Here is a 22,761-nt window from a genome sequence, read left to right on the forward strand (position 1 = left end):
CTCTCTCAGTTCTCTGACCTGGCCCTGGTTAAGAACAGGGTTACAGTGGCTAGGGGGGCCTGGCTGGAGAGGGAGCTGACCTGGGGCACTGCCAAGTCCCCAAGCCCTACGGGAAGTGGGGCGGGGGGTGGGGGCAGTGGGTGTGCAGCCTTTGACTCTAAGCCCGGATCCAGAAGAGAGCCTGCATTGTTATTTCTCCGGGACATAGGAGAGAGTTCAGTTTAGTTCGTGTCTGCAAACAGTATTATGCCCCCACCATGGCTCTGGCTCAGCGCTGGGCACCAGGGATACAGAGACAGGTAATACTGTAGGTATGGTCTGTGTGTGTGAAAGCATTGAGGGTGGGAAGAAAGCAATGGGCACACGCAGGCTCAGGGTGGAAGCAGCAGCAGGCAAGGCTGGAATAAATGGGGGGTGCTTGCATTAAACGCACTGCAACCAATGGAGAAGATCCAGCAACTGAATTCACATACCACCGGGAGCAGCGGCTCTGTGCCAGGCTCTGTGCTGGGTGCTATACATGGATGTCTACGACATACTGAGGCCTTGAATATCGTATGCTCTGTGGGAGTCCGGGGAGGGAAGGGGGGCTAGGTCAATATCACAAAGAGTAGTGGAGAAAGCTGAGTGTCAAAGAGATATGTGAAACAACATTGTACACGAGGGCCCAAGACAGGGAGACCTGGTCTGATTGAGGGACTGAGAAGGCTTCATGGATGAAGCACAGTTGAGACAAGTCATTTTTTTGAGATTTTTTTTTTTTAATTGTGGAAGGGGAAAAGTGTGTATTTCCAGGACTTTATCGGGGAACAGTGTGTTTCTCCAGGGCCCATCAGCTCCAAGTCGTTGTCCTTCAATCTAGTTGTGGAGGGCGCAGCTCAGCTCCAAGTCCAGTCGCCGTTTTCAATCTAGTTGCAGGGGGTGCAGCCCACCCTCCCATGAGGGAGTTGAACCTGGCAACTTTATTGTTAAGAGCACGCGTTCCAACTGAGCCATTCGGCCGCCCACTGGGAGCTCAGCGACCACTCAGCTCAAGTCGTTGTTTTCAGTCTAGTTGCAGAGCGTGCAGCTCACTGGCCCATGTGGGGATCGAACCAGCAACCCTGCTGCTCAGAGCTCACGCTCTAACCAACTGAACCATCGTCGCCCCCAAGACAGGTCTTGAAGAAAGGAGACAAGTTTTACCTGGAGGGAAGGGGATAAGAGCAGGAGTTGAGGGTGGGGAGAACACTGCAGGCTGAGCAAGTGCTCGAAGTGAGAGAGCCCCGGGTGGGGGTGGGGGGGAAGAGCAGACTAGGGCTGGTGTGTTCACGGACTTTGTGTAGCAGAGGCTGGAGGCAGACTGCTCAGCATCAGAGTGTCAGGAGGAAGCATTGCTTCTTCTTTTGGGCACTGGTCTCACGCAGCAGAGGGCCTCTGCTCTCATCTGCTCCTGGAGAGCACTGATCGGGGTCATAACGTGTAAGGTGGGGGGGGGGGAAGGTGAGATGGAAGCAGGAGGCCATGAGGCAGCTGGAATGGTCCAGGTGGGAGTCAAAGAGCCCCATGTGGCAACAATCTGGTGGAAAGGTCAGCATGATGGCAAAAGGCCTGGGGGGGTGTGACTATAGGACTTTGAGGTTGAATATGTGGAGGATGGGGCAAAGGGGGACCGAGGACAAATGAAAGGTTCCCAGATTGGATGGTAAAACACTGTAAGGCAAATAAGGAAGTCAGTGAGAGCTGGTTTGGGAGAGGTGGGGAAAGACAATAGCTCTGCGTAGGTGGACGGGGAACCTGATTTAAGGTCTGTTGGAAACGCAGGATCAAGGCTCCGAATGGAGATCTGAGAGTTATTGATAATCATCATTGTCGTTATCAATTAGGTACCACTTATTGATCACCTTCAATGTGCCACATGCTATGTGAAATAATTTAAGCCTCACAACCAGCCACAGAGTCAGCAGGATTAGCCTCATTTAACAGATAAGAAAACTGAGAGTGAGAGATGTTAAAAAACTGTCCAGGGTCAACCTGCAGGGAAGAAGCAGATCTGGGACTGGATATGTGCCCTAAGGCTTGTTCATCCTTAAGCATTAAAGTGGAGTGAAGTTAGAACACTGTGGTCAAGGTTCTCAGACAAGAGGTAAGAACACCTTTAGAGTTGCCACAAAGACTCTGCCTGAGACGGTTTCCCTCTTAATTACTTGCTAATTGTCAGCTACCAGAGGCTGCTCTAATGACTTCCAACAAGAAGTCATGGAAGATGTCCAGAAATGCATAGAAAAATAATTAAAATGTGTCTGGAGAATGGAAGACGGCGCACATGTGACTTGTAACTAGCATGCTTAGGAATTTGGTGGTCAAAATATAGGATTAAGGAGCTGTACGGAGGTGGGAGAACCGAGGACAGAGTTTCAAGGTGATAAAAATATCAAGAGCTGCAGAAAAGAGGGAGGAGGAAGGTTGAGGATGGGCCACTGGATTTAGTGATTAAACATCATTGGCGATCTTCCTGGGAGTCATTTTAGAAGATTGGTAAGAGCAGGCGGCAGGCTGAAAGACATCTGGGCATGTGGGCTTGGGTCAGCCTTTTGGCATTTGCCCGTGGAGTGAGGCAGAGGGTGTAGACTGCCCCTCCAAAGAGTTCAGTGGAATTAGAAAGTGCTCCAGAGCAGGGGAGATGAGCAGAGTTGTGTTTTAGCCTGGGGAGATCTGGGAGAATCTACAGGCAGGTGAAAATGGGCCAATGGAAGGGCTAGTGTTGGAAATGCAAGTCAAAAGAAGAGTAGAGAAGCAAGTGAACTTACAAAAGAGGCAAGAGAGGGTGAGATCACCAGCTCCAGGAGAGGAAAGTTACACGTCAGATTAGGAAGGGTTTTGAGAGTCACAAAGATACCTTTGGAATTAATTCTTTAATTTATTCAAAAAATATTCATTGAAGGATACTTCCTATGTGCTAAGCATTGGAGATAGAGCAGTGAACATGGCAGGCAAAGTCTCTGCCTTCATGGGGCTTATAGTCTAGTGGAGGACTTGATGGAACAGATTCGAGAATTTAAAATCTGGTTTTCTTCTCTGCTCAGAGGAAGCATGGACAGTGGGTAGAAGACGTCTCCTAGGCTGATCTCAGCCAGCCTTCTGCCTCATAGCAGGATGGTACCGTGACAGGGGGATGGACCCCTGTACTGTTTTGGAAACATTTCAGACAATGGGATTCATAGTTTCCCTCTGTTGCCAATAGCATCTCATAACCTGAAAAGAATGCTCTTGGGCCTGGGGTTTCCCTAGAAGTATGACTAGGCCAGGTAGGAACGAGGTATGAATTCCTGCCTGATGTCAGTTTCTCATGGTGTTTGGGGAGGGGTAAGACGGAAACAGAAATTGAGAGAGAAGGAGGACGTTTATTGGTTAGTTCCCCTCACTCCACACTTCCCCTTGGAGGATTTTCCTGCGTAAGCCACGCCCATCTCCATGCCAGGCCTGGGGACCCCTCCAGAGTTCCGCAGGGAGAACGCCTGAGCTGCAGTGCTCTCTCCCTTCTGGCATGATTTCCACAAAAGCAGGAACGGAATGCCTGGAAGGCAGGTACAGGAGCCCATACCTAGACAAAGACCCAGTAGGCGACTGTCCAGTTGGTATGGTGGCAGAATTCTCAGCGGGCTCCCGAGGTGCCTGCCCCTTTGTGTAAACGTCCTGCATAACACCCCCTCCCACTTGGGCAGGACTGGAGAATGTGAAGAGAGGTCACTCCCATGATTACGTTACCAATCAGTTGACCGAGTTCATCAAAAAGGAGGTCACCCGGGATGGCCTGACCTGATCAGGTGAATCCTTTAAAAGAAGATCAAGTATCTGAGAGACACTGTCCTAGTGGCCTTGAGGGGCCAAACTACCCCGTTGTGAAGAGGGCCATGTGGCTGAGAACAGCAGGCAGCTTCTAGAAACTGAGGCCCTCAGTCTTACAATCTCAAGGAACTGAATTCTGCCAACAGCAGTGCACTTGGAAGAGGACCCCAAGCCTTATGTGAGATTGCCACCTTGATTTCAGCCTGGTGAGACCCCAAGGAGAGAACTGTGCGCAGACCACTGACCTACAGAATTGTGAGGGCATGAATGGGTGTTGCTGTAAGCTGCTACGTTTGGGGTAACTTGCTAGGCAGCAAGAGATACGTGACACACTTGGTATGGTTTTCTCAGAGCAGCTTGCAGGTCCCTGCAATATGGTGACCGTGAGGACTGGGAGAGCTTCCTGCCTTCTGCTTAACACCTTGTACCTTGTGAAATGCAAATACTTTTGGGAGGAGTCATGTAGGAAGCCATTTGGGCCATCCAAACCTTAATATGAATAAGTTTTCCAACTATCTTCAGAGAGGAGGGTTGGGTGTGGGGAGAGAGACACCATAACGCCACAAGGTGTGAAGATGGGGAAGGATACCGAATGGTGAGACTAGGAGAACTGAAGTCAGGATTGAAGAGGACACTTGATTTACCAGGGATTGTCGCTGGGGACTGGGATTGTGTCAGTGAGGTCTCCTGGGCGAGGAGGGTGCCTCTGCTGGTCCAGCTGTGGGGCACCCACGGGGAGGGAATTGCTGGGGTTGTGAGGAGGCAGTCACTCCAGCTGCAGTCCCTGCTGGGACAAGTGGGACAGGAAGTGGGCAGACGGGTTCGTTCTATTTCAGAATGAAATGTGGCCTTCCTATCTGTACCCCTTCCCACCCATGATCCTAGGGGTAAGGGAGGGATGATGTTCTTGCCTTTAGTTGTTTATCTCAGCCCACTTATCCTGATGGTTAGTTCCGGAATGACACCATGTGTAAATGGAGTGTACGGCTGTGAATAGGACATCAGTGCAGGAATGCTTTCTCACATGCCAAACTTCCCCAAGGACTGAGCAGAGCCCACAATGCGATTATTTCTCGATCCCCTCAGCACAAGATTTGTCCCTTATTTAAATGAAAAAAAATCTCCAGAAAGGGGCATGGTTAAATGTTATTGGCCATTCACATTTCAGGAGGAATATCTTTCTAGTCCTTTCCCGAGAGGTTCAGATAAGAGAGAAAAAGTAAAAGCGTAGTAACCTGAGGGGCAGAAAGGACCGTAGACACCGGACAGAGCTGAGAGGAGGTGACTAGAGGCCTTGAAGACAAACTGGGGCCACGCCAGACATTTTCCTGGGTTCAGATCTCCCTGGTGAGGCAGCACGCCTGCACCAGTCAGCCCCACCAAGCTGGGCCCTGGTTGTACAGCTCCCACTATTGAGAAGAAAGGCGACTTGAATTGTAGAGCATGGTAACCTGGAGGATTCCCACTCTTGAAACAGCCGTCCATCGTCCGGCCATCCACCCAGCCATCCACTTTTTTTGTTAAATTCACGTTTATTGAGCACCTACCATTTACCAGCCCTTGGGCTGGGTACTGGGAACACAGAGATGATCAAACCCCAAGCCCAATTCCCATGATGCCCCTCGCGGCAGGGATCTCCCCGATGCACTGACATGAAAGCTGAGAGGGAAAGCAGGTGAACAGGAGTAGTAGCAACGTTTCTTTTTTAAAGCATTTCTGTTTAATTTTTTTTAGTTTTAAATGTACACAAAAGTCGAAAGACTAGTGTAATAAACTTTCTTAAAAGCATCACCCAGCTCCAACAATTTTTATTAACATTGTTTCATTGAAACCTTCCACGTTTTTGATGGAGTATTTTAATACAAATTCAAGATATCATGCATTTCACCCATAAGTACTTCATATGCATCTCTGATAGGAACATTTTCAAATCACCACGAAACCAGCAATATCTGACCACCATCAGCCACCCCTCGCTCCCCTGCCTGGGCCTCACCAAGCCCTGGAATCCAATCCTACATCCTACACTTCTAGGGGTCTTGCCAAGGACCTGGTATCTCCTGCCGTGACGTGCGTGCTAGTTTTCAGCCATGAGCGCCTCGTGCCCCCCCCCCCCCCCGCTGTGCAGTCCTGCAAAGGTTAGCCAGGTGGCTCCCTGCACTGATGGACAGCCAACAGCACTGGGGTTTTTTTTTGTAAGGGCAGTAAAACCCCTTCCCTAACTTCCCTCTTCCTCCTCTGTGTCCTTGTTGCAGATTGAAATGCTAGAACATAAGTACGGGGGCCACTTGGTGTCCCGGCGCGCCGCTTGCACCATCCAAACCGCCTTCCGCCAGTACCAGCTCAGCAAGAACTTCGAGAAGATCCGCAACTCCCTGCTGGAGAGCCGCCTGCCGCGGCGGATCTCGCTGCGCAAGGTGCGTGCGCCCACGGCCGAGAGCCTGGCGGCTGAGAAGGCGCTCATGGAGGGCTATGGCCTCCTGGGACTACCGCTGGTGCGCTCGCCCTCCCTGCCGCCCACCTTCGCGGGCACGCTCACCGAGCTGGAGGACTCCTTCACCGAGCAGGTGCAGTCCCTCGCCAAGTCCATCGACGATGCCCTCAGCACCTGGAGCCTCAAGACCATGTGCTCCCTGCAGGAGAGCGGCGCTTACCAGATCCATCAGGCCCTGCACGCGGGCGCGGGGCCGCCAGGCCTGGAGGCGGAGATGCGCGAGCCGGAGAGTGCCTGCCCGCGGCCGGGGGAAGAAGCCGCCGAGGCCGCCGGTCTGCCCCAGGGCCACAGCAGCACCCTCATGATGGCTTTCCGGGACGTCACCGTGCAGATCGCCAACCAAAACATCTCCGTCTCCTCCGCCACCGCTCTGTCGGTGGCCAACTGCCTGGGGGCACAGACATCCCAGCCCTCCGCACAGTCTGCGGCGGGCCAAGCCGAGCAGGACGCGGCCCGGGGCCAGGAGGCTCCGGTGGCCCCCGCCGCGGGCCAGGGGGGTGAGCCCGCTGAGATCGCGTGCGCCGAGGCCGAAGCCGGCGGGGCCCTGAGCGCCAACCCGCCTGGGGCCGCGGAGGCGGTGGCGCAGGAGGCCGGGGCCGCACAGGCAGAGGAGGAAGAAGAGGAGGCAGGGGGAGTGGGGAAAGGGGCCGGGGCCGAGGCCGGCGACAACTCGGAGCAGCTGAGCAGCAGCAGCACGTCCACCAAGTCCGCCAAGTCCGGATCGGAAGTGTCCGCCTCGGCCTCCAAGGAGGCCCTGCAGGCCATGATCCTGAGCCTGCCGCGTTACCACTGCGAGAACCCCGCCAGCTGCAGGTCGCCCACGCTCTCCACCGACACCCTGCGCAAACGCCTCTACCGCATTGGGCTCAACCTCTTCAACATGTAAGTGAGCTCAGGCTCCGGAACTGGAGCTGTGGTGCTTCCTGGGAGGTCGGGGGGGGGGGGGGGGAGAAAAGGCGGGACCTGGCCTGACAGCTTAGCAGGCTGCCAGGTGATTTAGCACGTCATCCCCGTGTCCTCCCAGGTGGCGGCTGAGCTGTGCCAGCTTCTGGAGATACTGTGTACGAATACACATTTTAGTTTTAATTGTTAATTTATTTTAAGAAGGATGAGTGACAAAATAACATTCCAAATCCATGCTTTCACCCCTATCACTGCTTAACATGAAGCGAGGGTTTGAAAAGTGAGAGAAAATACAGCATTAAGTGCGTAATAGTACAGGTAATATGAGGCTTGAGCAAAAGGATATGAAGTTAGGGCAACACAGCAATCTTGCGGGGTTGATGAAGATGAGAAACAGTGAGCCAAGGAGAAATGAGGGAAAGTAGACGAGGGACGGGGTGGGGGAGAAGAGAAGAGTCCTTTGTAAGGAGTACAGGTGGAAAGCACAGGTGGGAGAAAGAGGGAAGAAGGAGACAGGGAGAGAGTGTGGAGCAAGCAGAGGTGGAGTACAAAGACAGGGGAACTGAAGGAGAGAAACGAATGGCTGCCAGAGCCCAGAGCCTGCAGAGTCCCCAACCGGACCTCCCCTTGCAATCAGAATGTATACCGCCAGTGGCAAGCAGAGGGCACACACATGCCCCTCCCACAGAAATTTCAAGTATACGAGGCGCTGATCTCCACCCTCACTCACCCCTTTCTTCATAGCCCTCAGCCAGGAAACACAGCATCCCTCCCACCCACGTGCATGAGTGCCAGGCACTGTGGCTACAGAGATGCCTAAGACACATCCTCTGGTCTCAGGAAGCTTATATCCTAGGAAGAAAAGCCACTGTTCATAAAGCATCCACAATCTTCCCGTCAATATTAGAGATAGCATTATTACGCGGTTTTACAGAAAAGGAAACACGCTCACACAAGAAAGGTGAGTTGCAAACTGTGAAACAGCTAGTAAGCAGCAGGCTTGGATGAAGCCAGATTTGTCTGACTCCCAGTCCATTGCTCTTTCTTCTCCATCAGGCCCCCATCCTGGTGAGCACAGCCCCACCCGACACATGCATGGCATCACTCTGGTATGCACACAGATGCTCCCACAGACACTGCGATCCCTCAAGACAGTGGTTCTCAAACTATCGTTAGTGAAGGACAACTTTGGGTTTTCACCCAATGCATTGTGGGCCAATGCTTTTGGGAAATACAATAAAAATGAACTGCTAGCAAAACAATCACATGCTTAGCTGTCCTGAAAATGTCAAACTGCTATAAAAGGTCCCAAATGCTTACCCTCTATCTCTGTACTTATCTTCTCATGGACCAGGAAGACACAGTTCAGGGGGCAGCCTGAATTTGCTCGCCACACTGTGAGTGCATTTGCCTTAAGACATAGCACCTACACACACACAGTCAAGCCTGAGAAAGTAAATGCTGGAGAGCAGGATTCTTGAGTGTCCACCATCGACAGGAAAGAAGGGGTGTGGGTGAGATCTCACCTCTGTTTTCTAATCTCCTCCTCTCCAGATTCGGGGTGGGGCGGGGTACTGCGTATAGACAATAGGATGCAGGCAGAAAGGACCTGGGGTAACTCTTGGCAGGCCTTGGGAACCTCAGGGTGAGATCCAGAGGGAGTGAGGCAGGAAGAGAGAAGGGACACCTCTTCACCTGCTCTGGAATTCTCTTTGCTTGGACGGACCTCCCTTTCCGTCTTCTGACTCCACACTATCGTCACTCCTGTGTGGGGAGGTTCAGGAGAGTGAGGCTCTGATGAGAGGTGCTTCTGGTGGGGAACCCCTCTGCAACAGAAGGAATCCTGGCATTTCCTGGGCATTCATTCCAAGGAGCTCCACGCACTTTTATGGGTTCCATGGGCTGGAAGAAGAGGAGGAAAGAAGTCATGCATGGCCTTGGCTCACTCTCTACTCCTTTTTCCCACCCCCACCCCACCCCCAGAAACCCGGACAAGGGCATCCAGTTCCTAATCTCGCGTGGCTTCATCCCTGACACCCCCATTGGAGTGGCCCATTTCCTGCTCCAGCGTAAGGGCCTCAGCCGGCAGATGATTGGCGAATTCCTGGGCAATAGCAAGAAGCAGTTCAACCGCGACGTGCTGGAGTGAGTACTCCACCCTGCAGGCCCCCTCCTGCTCCCTCCATCACAACTCACCTGCCCAGGATCTCCTAGGCGTCCTGGGACCTCAGCCGGGACAGGAGCGGGACCTGGGAAGTCTTGGCCGTTTCCCAGAAAGCCTCACTCCAGCCCTAGCCGCTTCCTAATTGGCTCCAGGAACCAGAATCCCCATGGCCACTAGCTGATCACCTCATCCTGACCAGCCTCTGTTTCCCAGGGAAGGTCATTCATTTATTGAGTTCCCTGGTACAGGAATAGTCAAGGGAGACAAAAAGGCCTCCCTCTCTGCGGCTCTCAGCGGAGCCTGTCAGTGCCGGGGCCATCTCCTCCTGGTGAACAGGTCCCTCAGCCCACCCTCTCCCTGCCACCTTCCCGGCCCCAGAACGCCCACAAGCGTCTGTCTGCCTCTTTGCCCCTGGCCCCCAGGCTCTTCTTCATATTGGTGGTGGCAGACATGAGGCAGAAAAAAGGTGTTAGACTGAGGGGTTTTAAAGCAAGAAAATACTATGATTCCACAAAGATAGGATGACCACCAAAATCACAACAGTCGAAGAGAATTGTTTTAGAGTCTAGTAGATGGGGGGTGGGGTTAGAGGGCTACGGCTCAGCTTTGACAGTGTGGACAGGCGAGAGTCTTCACATTCACTCCCCAGCTGGAGCTGCAGGGCGGGGGGCCTTGGAGCTACCCCCCCCCCTGGCAACGAGGGAGTGAGGCCCCAGGAGGTCTGCCTCAGGCCCCCGCCACTCCCCTGATGTTCCTTCTCTCTTCGTCCAGGCCCCCTAGGCTCAGTCCTTCTTGAAGGTCACCATTCTGTAGGGAGCCACCCCCACTTCTCTCCCCTCTTTCTCCTGGGATCTGGTCAGCAGAAATGTTTCCCCAGAGGTCCTGGGAGAACCTCTCCTTTTTGTCCTTGCTTTTGGAGAAGCAAGGGCCTGCGACGAAGGGGCAGAGGGCTCCTGATCAAGAGTACGGACGCGTGGGAGTCACCCTGCCTGACTGGCAAGGTTGTCGATGTCCCTGGAGTGGGAGCTCAGAGACCTGGCTTCATTGCAGGAGCAGTCTTGGTGCTGTGTCTTTGCCTGCATTTCCACGACTGTAGACTGGGGATATTAGATGACGAGGGCTGGACCAGTTGCCCTCTGGAATCCCTGTTACATTCCTAACCAACAATCAAAAGAGAAGGGGCCTACCTGGTTCGGTACCCAAGCTCATCCTAATATTCCAGGGAGCAAGTTATAAGCCTGGTTTCTCTCTTACCGGCTATACGATGCCTGGGCAAATTGCTTAAGTTCTCTCTCAACTTGTTTTGTTCTCTGTAATGAAGGATTAGTGATATTTAAACAGAGTTGTTTTAGGAATTAAATTAGACCTTTCACAATGTTTGATACATTGTAAGAAATCACTAAATTCATTTCCCCTTTTCCAAAAAAAAAAAAAAAAGAGTGGGGGCTTGGAGCATCTGAGGGAACTTGAAACCCCCGAATGGCCCTTAGATGGCAGAACCCAGTTCCTGCCTCTGCCTCTCAGTGGCTTTGGACAATGTGCTGTCCCTCCCAGAACTGGTGGTTGGGACGCTCTGAGAGCCTCGCAAAGGAGAGCAAACAGATAAATGTGCAGTATGTCCCTTTCACCCTCCTTTCTTCTCCCTCTGCCTCTGGCGCCCCTTTCCCTTTCCCACCACCCCTGCTATGTAGGGTGCCCTGAAGAATGGGTAGAAAGAGGAGAAAGATCAAATTTTCCAGCCTCCTTCCTTTCCGTTTTTCCTTCATCTGGTTCCCCTCTCTGGCCTTTTCATTGGCTTTGTCCCCTTCTGTTCTTAGGACAGTGAATGGAAATGCTGTGTCCTGTGGCTTCGTTCTTTCGGACTGCTCCACACTCCCTGGGTGACCCTGGGGACAGGGGTGACTGTCTGCTCTGTTCTCTTCTGCCCCCCCAGTCCCCATGCCACCTGGCCCTGGAATCCTAACCTGCCAGGCCCACAGTGGCTGGAAGTGCTGGGAACACAGGGTCTTTCTCCAGCCCAGGTCGTGCTGAGCTACACAATGAAAACTAATTGCCATCCTCCCTGGGAGACTGATGTGTGGGCTGGAGGCTCAGACCAGCCGCAGCCTGTGCTGGAAAGGGAGCGAGGCTGGGGAAATGGCTAGCGCCTGAGGCAGGGGCAGGCCTGGCCTGAGGCAGCAGTGTGGTGGGAGAGGAGAAATGGCTGGACCGGAGAGAAAGGGCCCACCTCTGAACCTGGCTCTGCTCCTAACATGCTGTGTAGCTTTTGCGAGTCACTTCTCTAGGCCTTGGTTTCCTCATCTGTAAAGCAAGAGGGTTGGGCTGCGTGATCTCCGACGTCCTTCCAACTCCTGCGAAACTGTCATCTTTCCCATTCCGGAGTGATTTGTAGCACACTGGCATCGTGCAGAATCATTTGCCCTAAACATGGAGGCCATGCTTCGTCATCCTGCCCAAGCATCCCCTCAGGGTCCAGGGCAGTGCTGAGGCTCCTGAGCTCATGCAGGAACAAGGTGACCATTTGTCTTCAGTCAGTAAACACTGACTGCCTACCATGTGTTTGGAATGGGGCTGGACTGGCCATCCTGTGTGTGTCTGTGGGATGTGGGACAGGAATAGGCACAGCTTGTGGCCTCCGGGAACTTACAGACCCAGTTGTCAACTGGGGGAAAACAATGGGGAAGCACGGAAAGGGAGGCAAAGAGCCGAGGAAGCTCCAGCGGGCATTGTGGCTTTGGGGCCCAGTACAGAGCTGAGCCCTGATACTGCCGCAGTGCAAGCCTTGGTCCCTCGGGCTTTATTCTGTAGCCACACAAGCCCTGGGCTGCGAGGTCCTGGCACATTCAGCTTCTGCACACAACAGGTCCACACAGAAAGGAGCCTTCCTCCCCCAAGTCCTCAGTTTGCTAACCTCCTGGTTTGTCTCTGCAAAGTGCCAGGAGAAAAAAGATGGAGAAGAGGGAAGAGGCAGGCACTAGCAGGGGAGCCAGATGCTGGGAGTTTGTCACTCAAGGCAACCGTCCTGGAACCTTTCAGGATCCTCTGCCTCTTCCTTACTCCCACCAGAGAAAGTACACAATAGCAAAGTCACCCGGGGCCATTTTGCCCAAGCCTGGAAGGCTTCATTGGGATGCTACACGGCTCCCCTGCCCCCGCCTGGTACATTCAGCAAGTCGCATCCATTCTGTACAAAGCTGTTTGCTGAATAAAAGGACATAAATCACCCATCCCCTTGGAGACTGAGACAACGCAAGCCACAGTGCTCTCCAAGAAGAAACCAGACAGGAAGGGGAGAGGCTGAAAGCCTCTGGAAGGGGAAAGGGTGGGACCCCTGCACCCCACAGCTCTTGTGCCATGGGGGACAGGAAGGGGGGGCAAGCAGAATCCGCCTCAGGGCTGAGCTGTGATCATCACAGATGTGGTGACATTTGCCTCTAGAATCAGCTCCTCGGTCCCTTAGAACCTGACCTCTCCATCCATTTGTGTCCTCCTTCCATAGAAGACACATCCCAAGAAGAATGTGTTCAACCAGGATTTATTCAAATAATAATAGAAGGCATTCTGAGCTCAAAGGGCCATGTCCATTTGTGTTTACCTGGAAAGAGTGTTTGTTTAAAGAGAAACCAGCCTCAGTTTCCTCATTTGTCAAATGGGGATAATAGTACCTACCTCATATGAATTAAAATTTTGAAATATATACAAAGTGCTTAACTCAGCACCTGATGAACCGGAAGTTCTTTAAAACTGTTAGCTATTTCTATTATTATCTTCCCTCCTTGAAATCACAAGGCATTAGATACACCACCACCCCTCCCTGCCCACAACACAGGGAAACCTTAGACTGTTCAGGTCAGGTTTGAGATTGAGTCTACTCCCCAGGAAATGAGAACTTCTGGGCTTCTGGGGAAGGAAGGGAGCTGTTTGGGGACTGGCTGTGCTCTCAGGAAGTCTTCTTGGTGCTGAGGAGAGAAGGACAGTGGCCAGCCTGGCCCAGGAGCTGGACACAGCCAGGATTAGGGTCGTTGGGCGCTGGAAGCTTCTCCTTCTCGATTTTCACATGGCTGGGGAATTTGGCTCTGCTCTATTTCCTTTCTGAAATGTTTGCTTCAGCAGGTGTGAAAACCAGTGGATGGGGAACTGTTCCATGCTGGCTGTGAGCGGTCTCTTTCCTGGCCTGGGTGATCTTTTCCAGTATGGATTTTTACATGGAGTGCATTGGTATTTGTCATATCCACAGAAATGCACAAAAGGCAGCTTTTGGGTTGAGCTGCCAGGAGAAAGTTTCCTAGGTGTTCCTTCTCTCTGTGTCTACTCCATTCTTTGGTGGATATGAGAGTTTGGCATTTTAGTCAGCTTTCGTTATTTCATTTCCATAGAAATGTGTTGGCCAGAGTGTAGCAGATTTGTTCTTAGAGGACATTCAGAAATGCAGGCAGATTTTCAAGCTCAACGGGCTGGAAAGCTCTGGCCTTTCATCACTAGGAGGAAATTATTTGCGAACATCCTGCCCGTTGGGCCATGTGTAACCCCAGAACAGTTACCTTACTCTTGGGGAATTCCACAGGAAGAAGAAAGCTGGCTTTGGGGTCTGGAGGAAGGTGGGAAGAGGCCCAGGGCAGAAGGGACTTGGGGTTATTTCCACTGACCTGAAAACTTGACGCTGCCTCTACGCAGTGGACTGGAAGGAGAGGGTCTCTTCTGAAATGATGTCTTGGGGTTTTATGGCCTAGCCCTCTTACCTCTCCAGTGCTCTTCCCCCATCCCCAACCACCCACCACACACACACACACACACACACACACACACACACACACACACACACAGCTAAATGCTAGAAACAAGATTCAAACCCAAGGGCGTCTGACACCAAAGGCCTGACTCCTCATTCCGCCCACTGCTGCTGACATAAAGCAGTGGTTCTCTAAAAGTGGTCCACAGAACAGCAGCAGCACCTGGAAACTTGTTAGCAATATCAATTCTCAGACTCCAACCCAAACCCACTAAATCAGACACTCCGGGGGCAGCGTTTTGTGTGTTCATAAACCTGCCAGGAGACTCTGATGGCTGCTCAAGTTTGAGATCCACGGGCAAGTAGGGATGCCACAAGGTCCAGCAAAAGGAAAGTCATCTCAGGCATCCACGTTGACTTCTAATGTGTTTGGGTGGTTTAAACTTAGTTCTCTTGGTTTTTTCACCCTCACGGTATGACTGGCAGGCATCCCTTCTGAGGCCCCCTCAAACGAGATTTCCTTTCTCCTCGTCATCACCAGGAACTGCCAGCCCCTACTGCGTCAGCTTCCTTCTGCTCTCGTCTCTTAGCCATATTGCACTTTTCCAGAAAGCCTTGACCTTTGTTGGGCACCATATGAGTTCCAACTAACAAAAATAACTCTGGCGGATGGGGATATTTTTAATTGAATTGTATGAGCCAAGAACTGCAGAAATAAAACCAGGGTTTCTACATTCCGCAGCAGTGGGCAGTTTCATTTTCCACCCTCATCCTGAAACCTGGGCTCAGTCTTTGCCCGGAAACAAGTCCCACGTCTGCTACGCCCATACCTCTTCTGACCTTGGCCTGCAGCTTCTAGATCTCCGCTGTCCCTTCTGGCCAATTAGAAATCCCTGCAGCTATCATTACCTAGTTTTAGCTCTGCTAGACACTGTCTTGCTATAAGAAAGAAAGAGAGAGAGAAAGAGAAAGAGAAAGAAAGAGTGAAAGAAAGAAAGAAAAGTTGAGATGACGAAATTCATTTTGATCACAGATCATTTTGATTTCCCTGTGGCACAAACCGATTCCAAGTACAGATCAGTGCTAAGCCATTTTATGCAACATTGTACCTGTTTATACAGATGCAGGGAACGCCTGTGTGATGTGTTCCCCGCCCTAGTGAGGCACTTGCTGCAGCCCCTGCAGACACCCACAGCAAAGCGGGAAGCCTGAGCAGAAGCCACACCACACCATTGATGACTCACTCACCCATCGGCGGCACCTGCTGAGGCAGGTCCAGACATGCTGGGCTGGCAACTGTCTAATCAGCCCGTTTGCCCAGATCTCATCACTGCTCACTTGCACATGCCGCTGAAGGAAGAAGAAGCATGTGCACTCCATCCTGCCTGCTCGAGGTCTGGAATCCCCAGGGCTATTTCCCCAGCAGCTTGTCCAGCTCTCGGGGTCAGTGCCAGGTGATCCTGAAGAACAGGCAGGCAGGCCCTGCAATCCAGGGCTGCCGAGCAGAGAGCTTCCAAAGGCGCAGGCCACTGGGCTCCTTCCCCCACTGACCACATTGCTTAAGGTTTCATTCATTCACTCAGCTGGTCTCTCACTCATTCATGCATCCTACAGATGTTTATTGAATTCATATATGCACCAGGGATGCAGAGATTAAAAGAACTGCCTCTCCCTGAGGGAGTACATAGCCTCACGGGAAGACAGACCTGTAAACGTTAGGACACGTGAGACAACCGCCATGGTACACAGAACGCATGCCCAGGGTTCAGTGGAGGTCGAGGAAGACTCCTGGAAAGACTGGTAACTCAGCAGAGACCTATAAGGTTGGGGTTGGGGGGTAAGAAGAAAGGACAACATATACAAAGGTGTGGAGGTGTGTTAGGGAGACTGCAGGCGGGGAAGCAGTATGCCGAAGGCACAGGAGAAGCTGGGAGGCTCATAGGGCCTGGCTCACTTTGCCGAGGAATTCGAGTTCCTACAAGGGATGTGGGAAGCTCTGGAAAGAATATAAGCAGAGGAGTGAGTGACAGGACCAAATGGGTGGGTGTCTTAGAAGGATTGTTCTAGAGGATGATTTGGAGGCAGTGAGGCTGGAGAGGAGGCTACTGTAATCACATCGTAGAGAAATGATGCGCTAAATCTCAGCAGTGGCCCCAGGGAGGGTAGAGTCCGTGGAACCCAGGGGCATGGAGAAGCCGCAGCGCCTGGTGACCCTGCGGGGAGGAGAACAGGGGGCCAGTTCACAGTGGACCCCCTGAGCTGCTGAGAATTCAGAACACTCAGTCTTTGCATGTGAATATGTTTGTGTTTCAGGCCCAGTACAGTAACTTGCGCAAATTATACTAAATAAACAACATGCATATATTTTCAGTTTTGTGGGGGAGACAGATGCTGGGTTTGGGGACATTTAATCTGAAGAATTTCTCAAACCAGACAGTGTCAAGTATTTACTGAGGACAAGTTAAAATATTAAATACCAGGTAAAGCATAAACTATATGCAACCTGACTTCTCTGCCAGAGATGCTAGCACAACCTGTGTTCGTGTGAATATTGCCCAGGACCCACGTTCAGACTGGAGCGCCCAGATGAATTCAGCAGGCAGAACCCAGAAGGGCTGGTTACGTTCCAATCGAACAATAGTTTACATGAGCACTCCACACTCAGCCACACCATCGCTTAGTATTGTCTTTTATAAACAGTACAGCTCAACCAAAAAGAAAATTAACTAGTTAGTGACTTATAATAAATTAATAAGGGTGAACTCATCGCAAGAAATACACGCACGAGTTGTCAGCATGCAGTCAGACTTTAGAGCCACTGGAATGGGTGAGGCCACCTAGAGAAAAGTTGTTAAGAGGGAGAAGGGGGCCTAGTGGCCAGCCCTAAGTTAGAGGTCAAGTAGAGGAGGAAGAAGAGAAGGAGACCCATGATGGCGGAGGGGCACCTCCAGAGAAGAAAAAGTAACCTAGGGGAAGATGGTGCGATGGAAGCAAGAGAGAGGAGTGTTTCAAGAAGGGAGTGATTAACCGTGTTCATGCTGCCAAGAAGCTGGTGGGATGAGGACAGAAGCTGGTGCCCTTGGACTTGGCAACATGGTGGCCAGTGGTGACCTTGACAAGAGAAGTGTTAATGACATGCTGGGAGTAGATACTTGGCTGGAGTGGGTTGAAAAGTGATTGGGATTGAGAAAGTAGAGACAGCATGCTATGCCTTCTAGAAGTTTGGCTATAAAGAGGAACAGAGAAAAGAGGTAGTTACTAGAAAGCAAAGAAGGGTCAAAGCAGGGTTTTAGTTTGAAAAATAGAAATGACAAGAATTTAGGTGCTAATGAGAATAATTGAGTAGAGAGGGAAAAATTGATACTATATGAAAGGACATCTCACACTCAGTGTGTCCAAAACTGAAGTCTCTTTCTCTCCTCCAGCATCTGTGTCCACTCCATATTGTCTCATCTTAATAAACGAGCACCAGGCCCCCAGGTGCCCAGGTCAGAGCTCGGAGACTCACTTCCCACGTCCCCTCCATCACCCAGTCCCATCTTTGCTTCCCCCGAGATGTAGCTCAGATTGTCTGTTCGGTGTGTCTCCGCGGCTGCCACTGTAGCCCGGGCCCGTCCTCTCTAACTTGGACCTCTGCAGTAGCATCCTAACTGGGCCCTGCTCCATTCTTGTTTCCTGCCCTCCTTTTTCCATCCACTCTCTCCCCAACAGCCAGAGGTGCCTTCTTAAAACAAACTGGATCATATCAGTCCTCTGAGCGAACCTTTCTATTGTCTCCCACTGTGTTCAGGACAAACTCACAGAGCTCTGAATGGTCTAGCCCCTGCCCACCTGCTTCGCCCCACAGCCCGCCATTCTCCATTCTCCCCCTTTACTCTCTGCGTTGCAGCCTCATTGACCCTTTCTGGGTCCTTGAAAGTTCTTTCCTACCACAGGACCTTGGCATATGCTCCCCCCCTCCTCCACCGGGCCTGAAAGCTCTCCCCCACCCCAACTCTTCCCTTGGTCAGCCCCTACTCATCTTTCAGCTCAAATGTCACATCCCCAAAGAGGCCTTTCTAAACACATCAATGTAAAATCTTTGTCCTCTCATGGAACCCTGTCCTTTGCCTACATAGGACTCGTCACAATGAAAATGAAATAATTATTTTTAACCCTGTGTTTAATGTTTATCTCTCTCATCAGGACAGGGTCGGTGTTTTGTTGTTTACACTTATACCAGGTCCTGAGCATAAGTCTTGCACACAGGAGGCGTTCAATTCATGTTTGTTGGAAAGAAAGAAGGGAGGCTGGGGGGGAAGGAAGGAAGGACAGGCAGGCAGGCCAGAAAGGGGGAGGTAGGAGGTCAGGGGTTTGGTCCCCTGCTGTGGACTCGGTGTGCCCAGGCCAGCTCTGAAACTGCAGGGTAGCCACACGGCCTCATACGGACTGCTGACAGTGAAACGGCTGTATGATTGTGTCCACTTGTCCCCCCTTGGACCCTAACAGACTCCCATCAGGCATCTGGGTAAGGTGCTAACATGTCTCTCCCATCCCAGGGAGAGACATGTTAGCACCAGGCACAGAGAGCGGAGCTGTGATTCCCCCAAGGAATGTGATGTATGCAGTCGCCCTGCAGGGGGAGCTCTCTTGTGAGCTTCAGTTTCCTCATATGTAATTTAAAAATAACATGATAATGGTTAATATCACACAGGATTGAGAAGATCAAGTCACTGCACGCTTATTGAGGCACTAAGAACAATATCAGGCAATGAGAGTGCAGAAGGAGCTTCCCCCACTGGTGTTAGAGCCCCACACACACAGTGAAGTGGAGAGGGCCCAGAGTGGGGCAGAGGCCTCACAAGCAGGAAGCTGAAAACCTGCTCTTCCTAGTTGTGGGAACATGGAGGGAGCCCCTTTGTGGTCTCAGTTTTGCCTTCTGTAAAATGGGGAGATTACACACCAGAAAATACCACCGAGAAACATGTGATGTTTTCTCACCTTCAAGATAATCAAAAAGGAGAAATGGTTGTTGGTTGTCTTGAGCGGAGGCCTCTGGATGGATTTGGAAAACTGTCGGCAATCTGCTCCCCACAAAGATTCCAGGGTAGCAAAGAAGGATGGGGAGATTTTAAGTGCTGCTAGATACTGCAAAGTAAGAGAAGCAATGGGCAAGGGTGAGAGGAGAGGAGAGATAGAAGAGGTCAAGGTGTAGGCCTAAGTTTATATGTAAGGGGTAGAAAACAATCGTGCTGTGGGGAGGCGGCACTGATTGTAGGTGAGTCCAGGATGATGGAGACCCCTGAGGTGCGGTCCCACCAGAGCAGGCTTCTTAGAGAACATAGCCTCGGCCCCGCCACCTGCCCCAGCAGGCACAGGCCCCTCCAGGAAGGCACATGATGGTTCTCTGGGAGGCGTGGGGAAAGCAGTCATCGTGAGCTGTGTTCCGAAGCCAGCCAGGAATCATGCTTGGTCTCTTGCCATCTGAGAAGCCATCTAAGAGCCTTTAGAGACTGACTGCAGGCCTTCTCTGCTTCAGGGCCCTTGTCAGAGACTGTCGAGGTCAGGGAAGTCCTGGGGGTCACCTGGCCCCACCCCAACTCTACAGAGAGGAAGAGATTTGTCTCCCAGGGGTACTAGTGCCTTTCCACCATTCAGCACCGTTTCTTCCGTTCCATCTGGGGGTTCTGCAGAAAACAGTGAGATTTTATTCCTGTAGGATCTGAGAACCCCAGGATGTCAGCTGCCCATCACACATTGCTGCCCCAAGGTGGCATTTGCAGGGAGGAAGCCATGAAATTGTGTGTGGGGGGGCGAGGGGGTGAGGGACTGCACTGTCTGTACCTCCATCCATCCGTCCCTCACCACCTCCACCACAAAAGCAGCCCTTGAGAGCTGACGGAGACACATGTGTCCCCATAAGCTGCTGCCCAGGTGGCTCATGAGTTGCTGGAGTCACATTTAAAAAGCCTCCATGTGGGCTGATCCCCTCCTGCCCTTGCACTCAGCTCAGCTATTGGTTTTCAAGTTTTAAGCATCACCTCGAGAGCTTGTGAAGAATGCTGACTTCCGGGCCTCGCCTCCAGGTATTCTAGTCGGGAGATCTGGGGTGGGGCTTGGGGGTCCACATTTTAACAAGCTTTCTTGCACCTCTTCCGTGGGGTCCACACAGATGTGAGAAGTAGACTTTCCTGCCCCACGGCCCAGGTGTCCTCCCCTGAAGCCCTCCCCAATCCCGTGGTCATGACTGACTTCTTCAGCTCTCCCCGTCCTGCGTGTGGGTTGGCATTTCCACCTGGCTGCATCTTTCGTCCCAGTCCTCGACTCTCAGGCTCTGGGCTCATTACTGGAGCTTTTATCCGCAGCCCGATGAGCGAGTGAGCGGGCTGCATGTCACCTGAGTGAAAGGCTGGAAAGTAGGCCATCGTGCTTGGCTGAGCAGATCCCCCCTCGCCCAGCTGCTGCACCGCCTCCTCCTGTCGTCTCCCCACACTGCCCGGGCCTCCGGGCTCCCACCCCCTCATCGTGGAGCGAGGCCTGGTCTAGAGCACTGGGGCAGAGGGTACATGCACAGAGGCTCTGGGAGGGACGCCGGTGAGGGGCGCAGGGTGCCAGGACCTCCAGGACCTGCAGGAAGAGGGTGGGGGCCAGGAGGGAGTAGTTAGACAGACCAATAGGGGCAACTCCTGGGGGGGCAGCTGGACGCCAGACCACAGGACCCAGGAGCCACTCTGGGGTCCACGAGGGAGGCAGGCCTCTTGGTCAGGGTTGGCCAGACTGGGGTCCATTGCCCTCCCCGTTGGCCTTGCAGGAGTCAGGGTGGGAGACCCTGGGGTGAGAGGCTGCGATGTGTCTCCATGCCCAGGCGCACCCAGCCCAGTCTTTGGGGTTGTCCTCCCTCATTGCCTGTCATCTTCGTCTTCGTGTTGTTCTTCTCCTCCTCCTTGTTTCTCTCCTCACCCCCCGCCCCACCCCACTTTTGTCGGTCTCTCTCTCTCTTCTTGTCTTTGCCTTCTTACCTCTCTTTCCCTCTTTTTGTCTCTCCTTGTTTTCTCTGTCTCTCTCACGTGACTCTCTGTGTCCTGTGTCTCTCACTGTCTGCGTGTCTCTGTCCCCTCCCTCCCTCTCCTGTCTCCCCGGCTCCTGAATGACTGTACTGGTTTACTCCTCCAGACGGACAGTGTCCCTGTGTGGCTCAGCCGTGCTGGACGCATAACGCCTCCGACAGGGACATGCAGGTGTGGGCCCCGAGATGCTGCTCTCAGAGCTCAGGTGCCACTGGGGAGGGGCTCAGGGAGAAGGTGATAGGAACTGCCAAGAAATCAGGCTGGACCTGGGGCCCTACGACCCAGCTGTCCGTCTCAAATGCTCAGACACTGACATTGCCAGTTCTCATGCTTGGGCTACATTCTTGCTGCCCTCCAGGCCAGGCCACTCACCCACTCACTGTCTCATCCTGAGAGAAGGCTGGGTGTGACCAAGCCCAGGCCAGGATCCCAGCCTGACGATGCTCACCCTCCCTGCCTTGGGGAGTAGGGGAAGCAGAGCCCCTTCCAGCCCTTCCCTCTCTAGGAGTTCTCAGTGATGCTCTCTGCCCTTTGGTCTCCCCGAAAGGAGCGGGGGAGGCAGAAGACCAGGCCCAAGACCACCACCATGTGGGCGTCTCCCCTTGCTTTCTCCTAAAAATTGCGAACAGAGCCAGGGTTGAGTTGAGATCTCTGCACAGGAGCTGGCATGATGGCAGAAGTGGGGCCTGCTCAGGGCTCACCCCTCTGCTCAGGCAGCCACTCAGCAAATGTTTCCTGAGTCCCTTGGTGTGCTGGGCCCTGAGCCACAGGCTGGGCTGTGCCTTCCGTGGGCTGGCAGTGAACAGGCCAGTGCTGCCTGGGGGTCATCATGCTGTGGCAGAGTCTCCAGGAGCTGTAGGAGTGGAGAGGGGGCTGCTCTACCCCATATGGCAGTGAGAGGCTGGGTCTGAAATGACCAGGAGAGAGGAGATTGGAATAGAGCATGGGTGCAGAAAGGAAGGAATCAGCCCTGACAGCCTTGTTGGCACGTGTGAGCTTCTGCAGTTCTCAGGGAGAATTAGGTCTGCGGCTTTGCCGGGCCTACATTCCTGCCTTCCTCACAATCCTGGGGAACAGTCATCTCAACGTAGGGTAAGACAGGATGAGGTGGGGGCTGGAAGGGTCCTGGCCCCAGACCCGGTGGAAGGGGGGCCCCCAGGAGCAGGGCAAGCCAGATGAGTGAGGCTGCCCGGTGAGGGTGACTGGTATGTGCCCCCCACTTCCTCCTCCCCTCACACACTGAAAGGGGACATTCAGAGGCAAACTCTCCAGGGTTACAGGTGGCATTTCAGGGGCAGAAGAGACTCGGAGAGCAGGACTCTGACCTCCTTCCTTCTCAGAAAAGGAAAATGAGGCTCCAAGCTCAAGTGAGGCAGTCACAAGTGATTCAGTGGTTGGCCCAGGCCCAGAATCTGGCAGTGTTTTTCACACTGTCCCCTCCTATGTTAAGCTGATTTGTCATTTCCTCTCCATGGCCACAGCTTCCCCTGAGAGCTGGGGATCCTTGGCTGCGAATGCAGGACCTGAGAATCTATAGCAGAACCGGGAGGGCTGTGCGGGAGGCCGTCCTAGACCCCAGAATTGGAGCAGGAAAGGG

At 52.7% G+C, this 22,761-nt stretch overlaps 1 protein-coding gene across 6 annotated transcripts in view; it reads left to right on the forward strand.

Annotated features, from left to right (window-relative positions):
- Window positions 1–22,761, forward strand: part of IQSEC3 (IQ motif and Sec7 domain ArfGEF 3) — a 100,543-nt gene that overhangs the window by 56,260 nt on the left and 21,522 nt on the right. For all 6 annotated transcript variants that reach the window (XR_004424146.1, XR_004424145.1, XR_004424147.1 and 3 more), the window contains 2 exons: window positions 6,084–7,204; window positions 9,209–9,370. Coding sequence is in view for 3 of the 6 variants with exons in the window: in XM_033117365.1 (XP_032973256.1) it covers window positions 6,084–7,204; window positions 9,209–9,370 (1,283 nt within the window). In the remaining 3 variants the exon portion in view is untranslated. The remainder of the gene's footprint in view (window positions 1–6,083; window positions 7,205–9,208; window positions 9,371–22,761) is intronic.

This window comes from Rhinolophus ferrumequinum, chromosome 10 (genome assembly GCF_004115265.2).
Source record: "Rhinolophus ferrumequinum isolate MPI-CBG mRhiFer1 chromosome 10, mRhiFer1_v1.p, whole genome shotgun sequence".
In the NCBI taxonomy this organism is placed as follows: Eukaryota; Metazoa; Chordata; class Mammalia; order Chiroptera; family Rhinolophidae; genus Rhinolophus; species Rhinolophus ferrumequinum.